Source organism: Choloepus didactylus, chromosome 2, assembly GCF_015220235.1.
Source record: "Choloepus didactylus isolate mChoDid1 chromosome 2, mChoDid1.pri, whole genome shotgun sequence".
NCBI lineage: Eukaryota > Metazoa > Chordata > Mammalia > Pilosa > Megalonychidae > Choloepus > Choloepus didactylus.
The window spans coordinates 88,092,790-88,104,310 of NC_051308.1; the positions used below are offsets into that span (position 1 = coordinate 88,092,790).

Sequence of the window (11,521 nt, forward strand, 5' to 3'; positions counted from 1 at the left end):
ATATTATTGTCTTCAAGAATCAAGGATACTGGATTACAGTTCAACAGTTTCAGGTATTTCCTTGTAGCTATTCTAATACATAGAAACTAAAAAGGGATATTTATATACTGCATAAGAATAACCTCCAGAATGGCCTCTTGACTCTATTTGAGATCTCTCAGCCACTGAAACTTTGTTTCCTTTCTCTTCCCCCTTTTGGGCCAAGAAGGCTCTCTCAATCCCATAATGCCAGGGCCAAGCTCATCCCCGCAAGGCATGTCCAAAGTTGCCAGGGAGATTTACACCCCTGGGTGTCATGTCTCACGTAGTGGGGAAGGCAGGGAGTTTACTTGCAGAGTTGGCTTACAGAGAGAGGCCACATCTGAACAACAAAAGAGGTTGTCTGGGGGTGACTCTTCAGCACAATTTTAAGTTGGCTTAGCCTCTCCTTTGCAGTAACAAACTTCATAAGGGCAAGCCCCCAAGATCAAGGTCTCAGCCTTTTAATTTGGTAGCCCCCAATGCTTGTGAGAATATCATTAATTCCCCAGGTGGGGAATTTTAATATTCCCACATTTTCCCCCAGTCCCTCAAGGGGGCTTTGCAAATGGATCTTTATTCTTTGCCCAAATTACTCTGGAATGTATTGGGGCGTCACACTAAGCTGTACAAACCAACCAGATTTCACTTGCTATTCAACGTTCCATGTAATTATGTTGTTAGAAAAAACTGACCATTCAAGTTAAATTCTATAGTGTGTTACAAAAAATATAGATTTTGCACCTAATAAACCTCCCTACCTTTGGTCTCACACAGAAGTTGAAGTTTTAAAAACACTATCAATATCATCCTTTACCCTTTAGTCTAATTTATCTTAGTCCTAGCCAAATTCATTTTGTTCATGTCTCTAGTTGAAGTCTGATCTCTTTTTTCAGACTCCTTAATATTTGCAGTATGGGGTAATGCTGACCTTCATAGATGCTGGACTCCGGCTCTGAATATCAGGTGTCACACAGATACCCAAAGTTCCAGGGACTGACGAGATTATACACAAAGAGCTCAGCATCTCAGAATTTAGAAATAACCATTTCAACTTAGAAATAGATGTAACTGCTGTTAAGACTTACAGTCTAGGAACCTTTACAATAAGCCTTCCCTTTGTAACCTATGCTCTCAGACTCAATTCTCAGAGCTTACACATTATAGTTAGTCCATATTATTGAGGCCTTATAATGTTTTTCTTTTCATTTCTAGTTTATTTCGCTCAACATAGTGTCCTCAATGTCTGCTCACCTCACAACTTCACTCCTTTTTGTAGCAGCTCAGTATTCCATTGTATGTACACACCACAGTTTTCCATTCTGTTCCATACGCTTAGACCACCTCCAACCACTGAAAATCGTGAATACTAACACCATAAAACCCACTGTGCAAATGTCTATTTGTGTCCTTCTTTTCAGTTCTTCCAAGTATTTACCCACTAACCACGTTGCAGGACCATATGGCAACCCCATACCTAACTTCCTCTGGAACTGCCTCACAGCCCTCCAGATGGGCTGCACATTCTCCTTTCCCACCGACAGTGATTAGGTACATCACTTTCTCCACATTTTATCCAGCACTTATAACCCTGTGTTTATTTTTTAGACAGTCTTATTCACACACTATACATTCCATCCTAAGTAAACAATCAATGGTTCCCAGTATAATCACATAGTTATGCATTCATCAGTGCTGTCTATATAAGGACATTTCCGTTTCTTCCACAAAGAAAGAGGAAGAGGCATAAATAAATAAATAAATAAATAAATAAATAAATAAATAGGCAAAAGAAATAGAAAGAAAAAAATGACAACTAAAAAGCAATAAAAGAAAAGTAAAATTGAAATCAAATACAACAAAAAAGTCAGGCAGCAATACCAATGCCAAGAATCCCATACCTCTCCCTTAAATCCCTCTCTTACAGACATTTAGCTTTGTTATATTGCCTTTGTTAACAATTAATGGAAGCATACTACAATGTTACTGTTAACTATAGACTCTAGTTTGCATTGATGGTATTTTTCCCCAATACCACCCCCTTTTTAACACTTTGCAAAGTTGACATTCATTTGTTCTCCCTTATATAAAAACATATTTGTTCCTTTAATTACAATTATGGACCACTCTGGGTTTCACTAAGTTGTAACCCTCCCAGTCTTTAACTTCTATCTTTTCTTCTCCTGTCCTACTTGCCCCTAACCTTCCTCTTTCAACCATGCTCACAATCATCTTTGTTCAGTGTACTTACCTTATTGTGCTACCATCACTCAATATTGTTCTCTAAACCTCTCTTTCCTGTCTTTTCCTATCTGCCTGTAGTGCTCCCTTTAGTATTTCCTATAGAGCAGGTATCTTTTTCACAAACACTCTCAGTGTCTGTTTGGGAATATTTTAAACTCTTCCTCATTTTTGAAGGACAGTTTTCCTGGACATAGAATTCTTGGTTGGCAGTTTTTCTCTTTCGGTATCTTATATATATAATGCCACTGCCTTCTCACCTCCACAGTTTCTGCAGAAAAATCTGTACATAGTCTTATCGAGCTTCCCTTGTATGTGATGGATCACTTTTCTCTTGCTGCTTTCAGAATTCTCTTTGTCTTTGATATTTAATAATCTGATTATTAAGTGTCTTCGTATAGGTCTATTCAGATCTATTCTGTTTGGGGTGCGCTGCACTTCTTGGATTTGTAATTCTGTGTCTTTCATAAGAGATGGGAAATTTTCAGTGGTTATTTCCTCCATTTTGTTTCTACCACTTTTTCCTTCTCTTCTCCTTCTGGGACGCCTATGACACACACGTTCATGTGCTTCTTGTCATCATTCACTTCCCTGAGACACTGCTAACATTTTTCCATTCCTTTCCATGTCTGTTCTTTTGTGTATAGGATTTCAGATGTCCTGTCCTCCAGTTCATGAACCTTTTCTTCTGCCTCTTCAAATCTACTGTTGTATGTCTCCATTGTGTTTTTCATTTCTTGTATTGTGCCTTTCATTCTAATAAGTTCTGTCAGTTGTTCTTTCAAACTTTTAAGTTCTTCCTTATGTTCACCAAATGTCTTCTTTATATCCTTCATCTTCCCTCAGCTTGTTGATTTGATTTTTGGATTGATTTAGAAGATTTGTTTGATTAGTAATTAGTTGTTCCAATTCCTGTGTCTCAGTTGAAGTGTAAGTTTGTTCCTTTGACTGGGCAATATCTTCATTTTTCCAAATGTGGTTATCTAGAAACCTTATCTGATTTCCTTGATTACCCCAATCAGATTTTCCCAGACCAGACTGGTCCAGGTCTCAGGAGGAAAGTGTAATCAGTATCAAGTTTCCCTGAGGGGCAGGTTGTCAGACTTTCCTGTGAGGCTTCTAGACTCAGTGCTTTTCCTATCCTGTCCAGCAGATAGCAATTATCAGCCTACAGCTCCCAACTGGTATAAAGAGGTGCAGCCCCTTTAATTCTCAGTGGACCCTGTCCTGGCCAGGTGCCAAGGGTGTCAGAAGCCAAGCTCAAGTTGTTTCTCATTTGTTTCCCCTGCCACCAGGCACTGAGGTCTGAATTCTCTGAGGGAGAGCAGCCACTTGATCTGGGCCCCATCCTCCCCCACCCGCATTTTTTAGGGAAGATACGCCCTTTAGGGAGTTATCCTTCCACACTTGAATTCCTCTTTTGTCTGTCTGACTCTGTTAACTCCACCCTTGCCTGGGTTAACATTGACATTGAAAATGCCTGTGGCTTTCTCTAATGAGCTGCTTAGAATGAGAGGGAAAAAAGGGAAAAAGAGCAGAAGCCCCCTTTCAGAGCCAGTCCCCAGCCCCCCCAGTTTTGCTGGTGGATCAGTGTTGGTACCAGGTTCTCTGTTCCCCTTTTCTTGGAACACAGCTGTTTTCGGGTATTCAGAGCTCAGCCATCTCCAAAAGGCTCTGTTTTAATTTATTTATGTATTTTTTTCCCCTCAGCCCTACCTCCTCTCTATTGGGAGGATACTTAGGTTCCTTTCTTATTTGATCCAGTTTTATCTGTGCTTGTAGCTTAGTAGTCCAAATTTGTTAATTAAAACCACAATTGGAGCTTGGTTGACTTACTTTCCCCTGCTCCAGGTAACCAGCTTCTTTTTTCCAGGGGGAAGTGTTTCAGCTCATCCTGCTGAGCTGATAGGGGCGGGATGCCAGCTCTGCAATTTGGAGAGCTTTACTTACAGTTCTGTGCTGTGATCTCAGCTGTTCCACACATTCCAGGCTGGTGTACAATGTTTGTCCAGTCACGGATGTCCCCCAACAGTTGTTCCAGAGTATTTACTAGTTGTTCCTGGCCATTTACTAGTTATTCTGGATGACTAACTAAACTCCATACCTCGCTATGACCTATAGAACTTTAACAGTTTCTTATAGTGCAGGTCTGCTGGGGAAAAAAAAATGACTTCATCTTATAGTTTATCTGAAAGTGTATTTTTTCTCTATTTTTGAAAAATATGAGGCTGACAGGTTTCTTTGTATCTTAAAGATATTGTCCCATTGCTTTCGGGTTGCATTGTTTTCTGGTGACAAAATGATGGTTTTGTTCCTCTTTATGTAATGTGTCTTTATTCTTCTTGTTTTTAAGATTTTATCTTTATCACTGATTTATATCATTTCAATTATGATGTGTCTTAATGTGTTTTGTGTCATAGTCTGCTTGGGAATTGTTAAGCTTCCTGGATTTGTGGGTCTATAGTTTTCAAATTTGGAAAAATTTTACCCTTGTATTTTCAGATATTTCTTTTATTCCTCTTCTCTGTTTGAGATTCCAGTTATATATACATTAGATCACATATTGTCCTTAAGGTCAGTAAAATTTAATCTTTTTGGTTTTCTCAGTCTCCTTCCCTGCCACCCCTGCCTGCTTCAGACTGGATAATTTTTCTCCTGTGTTGTGAAATTTACTGACAAATTTACTATTGTCACTCATCTAACATTATGCCTGTCCAATGAATTTTTCATTTCAGATAGTGTAGTTTTCAGGTGGAGAGGTTCCATTTAGTTCGATTTATGTCTTCCACTTCTTTTCTCATGAAGTTAATTGTTTCCTTTAAGTCTCTGAACATAATACCTGCTTTAAAAATCCCCATTTGCTACTTCCATTATCTTTGTCATTTCCGGATCTGTTTCTGTTCACTGATCTTTTTTGCCTACTTACAGGTCATGTATTTTTTTTGCCTGTTGGATGCTGTACATTGTTGATGCTTCATTGCTGAATGTCTGGATTTTGTTGAATTCTTTTGTGAGTGTTGAAGTTTGCTTTGGCAGAAAGTTATGTTTTGCAGATAAACTTTTTTGATACTTGTTTTTAAGCTTATATTCCTCTATGCTCTGTTTGGTTTCTCGTTTCCTCCTATGTAGTATGGACATTTCTTCTAAGCAGAAACTGAGGACTCACCTCTTGTGTCTCCTTTCTCTCAGGGATCCTAGTCCTGTACTTCCTGTTGTCCATTGAGGTTTTATATATTTTGTTCAATTTTCCAGTTGTTTATAGTGAAAGAGCAAGTCTAGTACATTTATGGCCAGAAATGGAAGCTGTTTGTTTTATATGTATTTATATCTACAGTAAAATTAATTCACGTTTAAGTCAATTATGCCTATGTCTAGGAATAAATCTTCCAATTGCCAATTCAGTGAATAATTGTTGTTTCTCAAATTGTTCTAAACTATAATATATTAGATGTTGCAGCTCTTTTATAGGCAAGCTAATAAAGAGAAAACTAGCCCAGCATTGCTATAGTTCTGGTTTAATATATGTTGACACAGTATCACGGACTTATTAAGCAAGTTGGTGTATGTTTGTGTGTGTGTTTCTAGTCTTCTGTTTTTATAAAAGATTTGCTGCTAATTTTCCCATTGTTGTTTTTTAACTTATGAATACAATGGATAAATTATTTACTTAGTCTTGAGGAGAGTTTTGTAACAAAACTGCCAGTTTCCAAAATAGGGAAAAATAATGAGAATTACTAACTAGCATTTTAATTTTATTTAGCAAGTAAAAACTACCCTTTGAGCCAGAACTTGTTTATGGTAAGGCTCTGGCAGACTACATCTACAGGTGGGAATTAACCAGTCATTCAAAGTGCAAACATGGATCATTCAAAACCTGTAATAATAATCTTGTACGGATCATTTCCAGACCTCTGTGCTTTAAGTAAAATATATGGTTTTATTTTTTCTCTGGCATGCAAAAGTTAATATAAAGCTAATATCTGGCTGTCAGAGAAATAATTTAATCCTAAATCACTTTTTTGCAAGTACATGTTCTTTGGATGGAGGGGGACATACTGAGTTGTAAATTCATTGTTTTTCTTTTACTGTTACCTTGAATAGTTTTGAGAATTCATCTGAGAATTCTGAGAACATCCTGTTAACTGGGCAATCACCCCATGTGTTGGCTTATTTACAAATGAGGTGTTTGTCTATTTCCACAGGCAAAAGTGTTAAGAGTTAACCCCATGTTGACATCTAATATGACACCATTTACTAATGCCATAGTAGTCCTTAGGTTACAAAAAGGCAGTGTTTATTCATGTTGATTAGTTACCAGATGTCCTTCTCCTTTGGTTTAGTGTGGTAATCCTACAAACTTCAAACCCTTCTTAAGGGTTCATCTACCTAGACAATGACCCTATTTCTTCAGTATCACCACATTGCTCTGCATTTCAAATGTTCCCAGTTCTGTCCCAGGAATAGATTTTCTTTGAAGAGTCATACTGTCTGATAATATAGCACACTTTTCCAAGCTTTCCTTCCACCGGGAATCAGAAGGTTGAATTACATAATTCATAATCTCTGTATCTGACAGAAGTGCCCCCAACCCTGCCAAGTGAGCAAGTGAGTCTTCATCTTTACCAGGTTTCTCTGCCTTCCTTCTTTATATTAAAAGCTGACCATAACCAATGGCAAAAAGAGATGGAGACTTTGGGGCTGTAAATTTTTCATTGTCCTGCCATTATATGTTCCTGTAGCAGAGGGAGCAATTCTTGGTGGTTAGCAGCCTCTAGTGATGGTGGAACCTGGCAATAACTTTCTTGGAGACTGGAGTCCTTCCTCTCCTCAAACTGCAACTAGATTAATCAGTGCTAGTTTCAGCTACACTTCTGGATGGTATTCACAGGAGATTCATTTCTTTATCCTCTGGTGGCAGTTGTGATACCACATATCTTTTCCAAAGAGCTTGTCTGAAGTTCTTGCAAGAAGGAAATCTGCATTGTACTATTACATTTTCTGAGACAGGCATAGGATTTCTGCCTTAACTGGCTCAGTGTGGTTTATCATACTCTTTAAGGATACCCATCACCCACTCCAAGTACTTTCTGAACTCAGGTAACCAAAAGATTAGACAAATCTCAAATTTATCTTCCTGCTCCCCATATGCATGTTAAGTCCCAGAAATAGCCCATGCTTTTCCAAAGTGGATATTTATGCTAATTCCAATAATGAATACTATATTTATCCAAGTTATGGTTTTCAAGAATACATATACTGATATAAGGGAAAACCTCATCCAAGAAGAGACCAGCAGTTCCCATGCCTACCCCATGTTTTTATTCCTTCTTGATGAAACTGATCTTTGCTGTTACCTCTAAGGAGTATTCTGATCCCATAAAAATTTTGGGTTATGGGAAGAAATTATTTATTTCCTCTTATGACAATAATAACAATATGAGCATTTTTCAAAAGTAGCTTTACTAGAAATCAGAAAGAAAATTTTTAAATAGAAATGTACGCATTCGTAAAGCACAGATTGCTTATATCACAGTAACTAACCTGTAGCACACCTTAGGTGGAATAACTTTCCCAGTGTACAGGTCAAGAGTTTACTTTCTCCTTATCATTTAGTCATGAAGCCTAAAGGATATTCAGGCTGATCCTATCCTTCATTTGACTGCTTTATCTCATTCTCATACCTATCGCTTGGACTTAGTGTTTCCATCAGCCATCTGTTCAGCTCCTGTCAGCTGCCTGCCCTGAAGAGCAAAAGACTTCTATACATTTCCAAGCTCCAGAGCCCTGTTAAACCCCCTGTTTACAACAGGAGGCCTGTCTCAACTCTTGCTACTTTCTGAGACTCTTTCTGGTGAACTCAGTCTTGTCCATTCCTTTTCCATCATTCTTCTCTCCAAAAAATAGTTTTTTCCTAAGGCTTAGAATATAAAAAATATTTTACATGCACTCTCTTTCAAGTAATTACCACAATTATTAAAAATGCATATGCTAAGTGATAAATAATTAAAGAGAAAGATAGCCTTCCTTCTCCCAAATGAATATCCCCATTTTCTTGTTTCCCTAATACCAAATTTACATCAGTTACTGGTGTTTTATGGGAGAAAATGAATGAAGGGAGGAAGGATTGCTCACTTTGTTTTTCTCAAGTTATTCTTGTGTTTTATTTCAAACTTTCTCTTGGCTTTCCTTCCATCGGCAATCTGTTTCCCTTATTTTTTTTCTTTACAGTTTGAAAGCTGCTTATTCTGCTTCCAACTTTATATTTTTTAATTAAAACTTAATCTTCAAAATATGGTGTTTTGCTTTTAAAACTCATAGTTAAAACCACATTAAAGTTTGTTCTCCAGTTTAGATTCTATTGGTGTGTAACATTGATGTGAAGAAAAGGAGGATGAAGAAGAAATTCTCCTGGACTGTCCTCCAGAAAATCCTTCTCTGTACTTTAAAAGCTCTTGTTCTTTTCTAGGAGTCCAATGTGCTGATTGCTGCTAACAGTCAGGGTACAATTAAGGTAAGCAATTTAATACCTCTCCATTTTAAACTCATATCCATTTTTTAGACTATAGCAGGATCATGGAAATATATAGTTGTGCTAAGCCTTAGAGTTCATTCCAAATCATGAATCCCTCCTTGGAAATGGTTGATTGGAGGCCAAAATATAAGTAGCTTGCTACTATGGGGAAGATAAAAGTACTTGTTAGACGGTTATATGGATGCTGAATGGATTGATAGATGGTCAGACTGAAAAAAAACGTGAAAACTATTGAGTATTTACTATGGGCCATGCACTATTTGCCTTCTATTATGCCAGTGCAACTACCCCACAGGTCATTCGCTGGACAAGGTCCAAGATAGAGCAGGCATTCACAGATTTAAGTAATCAAATGAAGATTGATTGAACATGCGATCATGCCATTACTGTAATCTGAAAATTTGAATGTCCCTTGGCACATAGTGCTAGTCACAAATGCCATTTTCCACTTGCTTTTCTTTGTAGTCAGGAGCTCAAGGAAATTAAAATTTTATATAATTGTACCATTGGAGATTTAGCAATTCGGCACAATACACTGGATAAAGAAATCTTGAGCTCTAAGCAATGAATTTTTTAAACAAAACACCATTTTGGGTTAGGTTTATAGTATGTGGGTTTGATTAGCACTTAATTTATTCTGAGGGTACCTATTTTTTCTCTGTTGATATTATACATATATATTCTCTGTTGATAAGAAAACATCGGGAAGTATTTTATTTTGTTATGTATCTACTTCCACTGCTACTTGGCATTACTTTTGCCATGAGTTCCTTTGACTTACCACTTACTTGTTCCTAAGAGGAGAATGACTCATCATCCAAGGGAGCACATCCAAACCTAACACATTGTCCTATGAAGATGAAATGAACAGACTCAAAGCAGAACTGCACTGTTAGCTGGTAAAATTAATTTGTATGGTTGTCTCCACTTCTATGCTGCTAGTTTCTCTGTAGAGAACCAAGGGCTGCTTAAATGAAAGTCAGGCTTTAAAGCTGATTGACTTTTGTTGGATTCTGGAAGCATCAAGCAAGATGTTTAGAAGATCTTGGAATCTTTAAGTGAATCTCTGTAGTCTCTCAGTCTTTTCTTTATCTTATTCTCATGGCATGATACATATTGAAAAAGCTGCACCTTATTCTTCAACACATTTTGTCTTTGAGGCTACTAGGATTGCTAGTGTACCTACTGGAGCTCAGAACTATTTATGTTCTTAGAATCTCAGTGACAAATTTTATGATTTTTTCAGTAGCATTGGCCTCTTATGTTAAGTAGCCTGCTTGCCAGGTGTAAAGACCAAAAGCATTATGGAAGCATGAGGATAAGTCAGGCCTTAGAAGAGTAGGAAGGGAAAGGTTACACATTTAAATCTTTAGCACCTAAAATTGCAGCCTCCGTCTAATGTATTCTTATTGACAGTTTCTCATAATTGTCTTCATATGTTTCTCTGTGTCCTTTCTCAACCATTTCTACTCTTTTTATAAACTAACAAAACATTATGACATCAGATGATTGACTAGAAAATTGAATAAACAGTAGTAAAAGGCAAGATATAAGCCCCCCATACCTTGATAACTATTAAATATAAACCGTTTTTCAATGGAAAATACAGATTAAAGTACTTAAAATTTTCTTAAGAATATGCAAAAAATACCAGCATGTATTCCAAAATGTTACATCCATGCTAAGCATCATCTGTTTCATTTATCCATATGTTTTATGTTTTTTACCTAGTTAACTGTGAAGAAAACTAATCTGAAAGAGTTCATGTAACTGTTAATTGAAAGCAAGAAAGTATTGATGTCCAATCCCTTCAAATTCTTTGATATTTTACCAGTTGGGGAAAATTTGCTTGATTGGGTTCTCCATTGGTAAATGTAGTGAAAATTCATTAAGTTCCATCTGTACTTTAAAACTATTTTATTAAACTGATCCCCTTTTTCCCCCCAATTAGGTGCTAGAGCTGGTATGAAGAGATTGGTTTATTCAAGTTAAATTGTACTTGGTCCTACTGAAATACATCTGCAGCTGGCAATGAGAGAAGAAACAGAAACTATCATGTGATATCTCTCCCCAGAGTCATCATGGGTTTTGGTTTTGCTTTGAGTATTTTTTCCTTTTCTTTTTTTCCCTCGTTTATGACCTTTGGGGCACTGGGAATACCCAGTGAGCTCTCTGCCATCAGTGTAACTCCATGGACTTTGCTGCTGTTGGTGGTGTGGTTATCTAATTTTTGTGATAGGGAAATAAATTCTTTTGAATAAAAATAAATAACAAAAAATAATAAAAGTTTATTGAGCCACAGCTGAGCTGGGAAAGTTTTTGTCAAATGTGGCGAGACATATTCTTTTCAAGTAGTAGTACTACACATGTACTGTAGAATAATGTACCAGTGAATAATTTGTACGGTCCCTGTTTCCCAAATTCTTTGGAATTATGCAGCATGTCAACATAAAATATAAAGTATATAGATTCCCTCCAGTGAATTTAATGTTTACAGTAGGTGGAAGGGTAATAAATTTGCCTTATAAACAGATTTATATCATCAGGAAGTACCATACTCCAGCCCCTCGAATCTGGCCTGGGATATAAAATTTTGACCTGTTGAGACCGCATTCACACATAAGGGGAATTTCCATCTCCATAACAGTTAGCCAAGCCTTTGCTTTTGAAATGTCATATATACATACCGTAAGCCCTAAATGTAGACCAAAGCAACTTATTTTAAAAATA

The 11,521-nt window shown here is 37.1% G+C and overlaps 1 protein-coding gene across 1 annotated transcript in view; it reads left to right on the top strand.

Moving 5' to 3' along the window:
* The window catches only part of COP1 (COP1 E3 ubiquitin ligase), a 301,460-nt gene extending 290,368 nt beyond the window's left edge, over positions 1-11,092 (top strand). Inside the window, exons 19-20 of the mRNA XM_037825287.1 lie at positions 8,726-8,770; positions 10,743-11,092. Of these exons, the coding sequence (XP_037681215.1) occupies positions 8,726-8,770; positions 10,743-10,760 (63 nt within the window). The 3' untranslated portion in view covers positions 10,761-11,092. The remainder of the gene's footprint in view (positions 1-8,725; positions 8,771-10,742) is intronic.
* Positions 11,093-11,521: the final 429 nt, after the last annotated feature.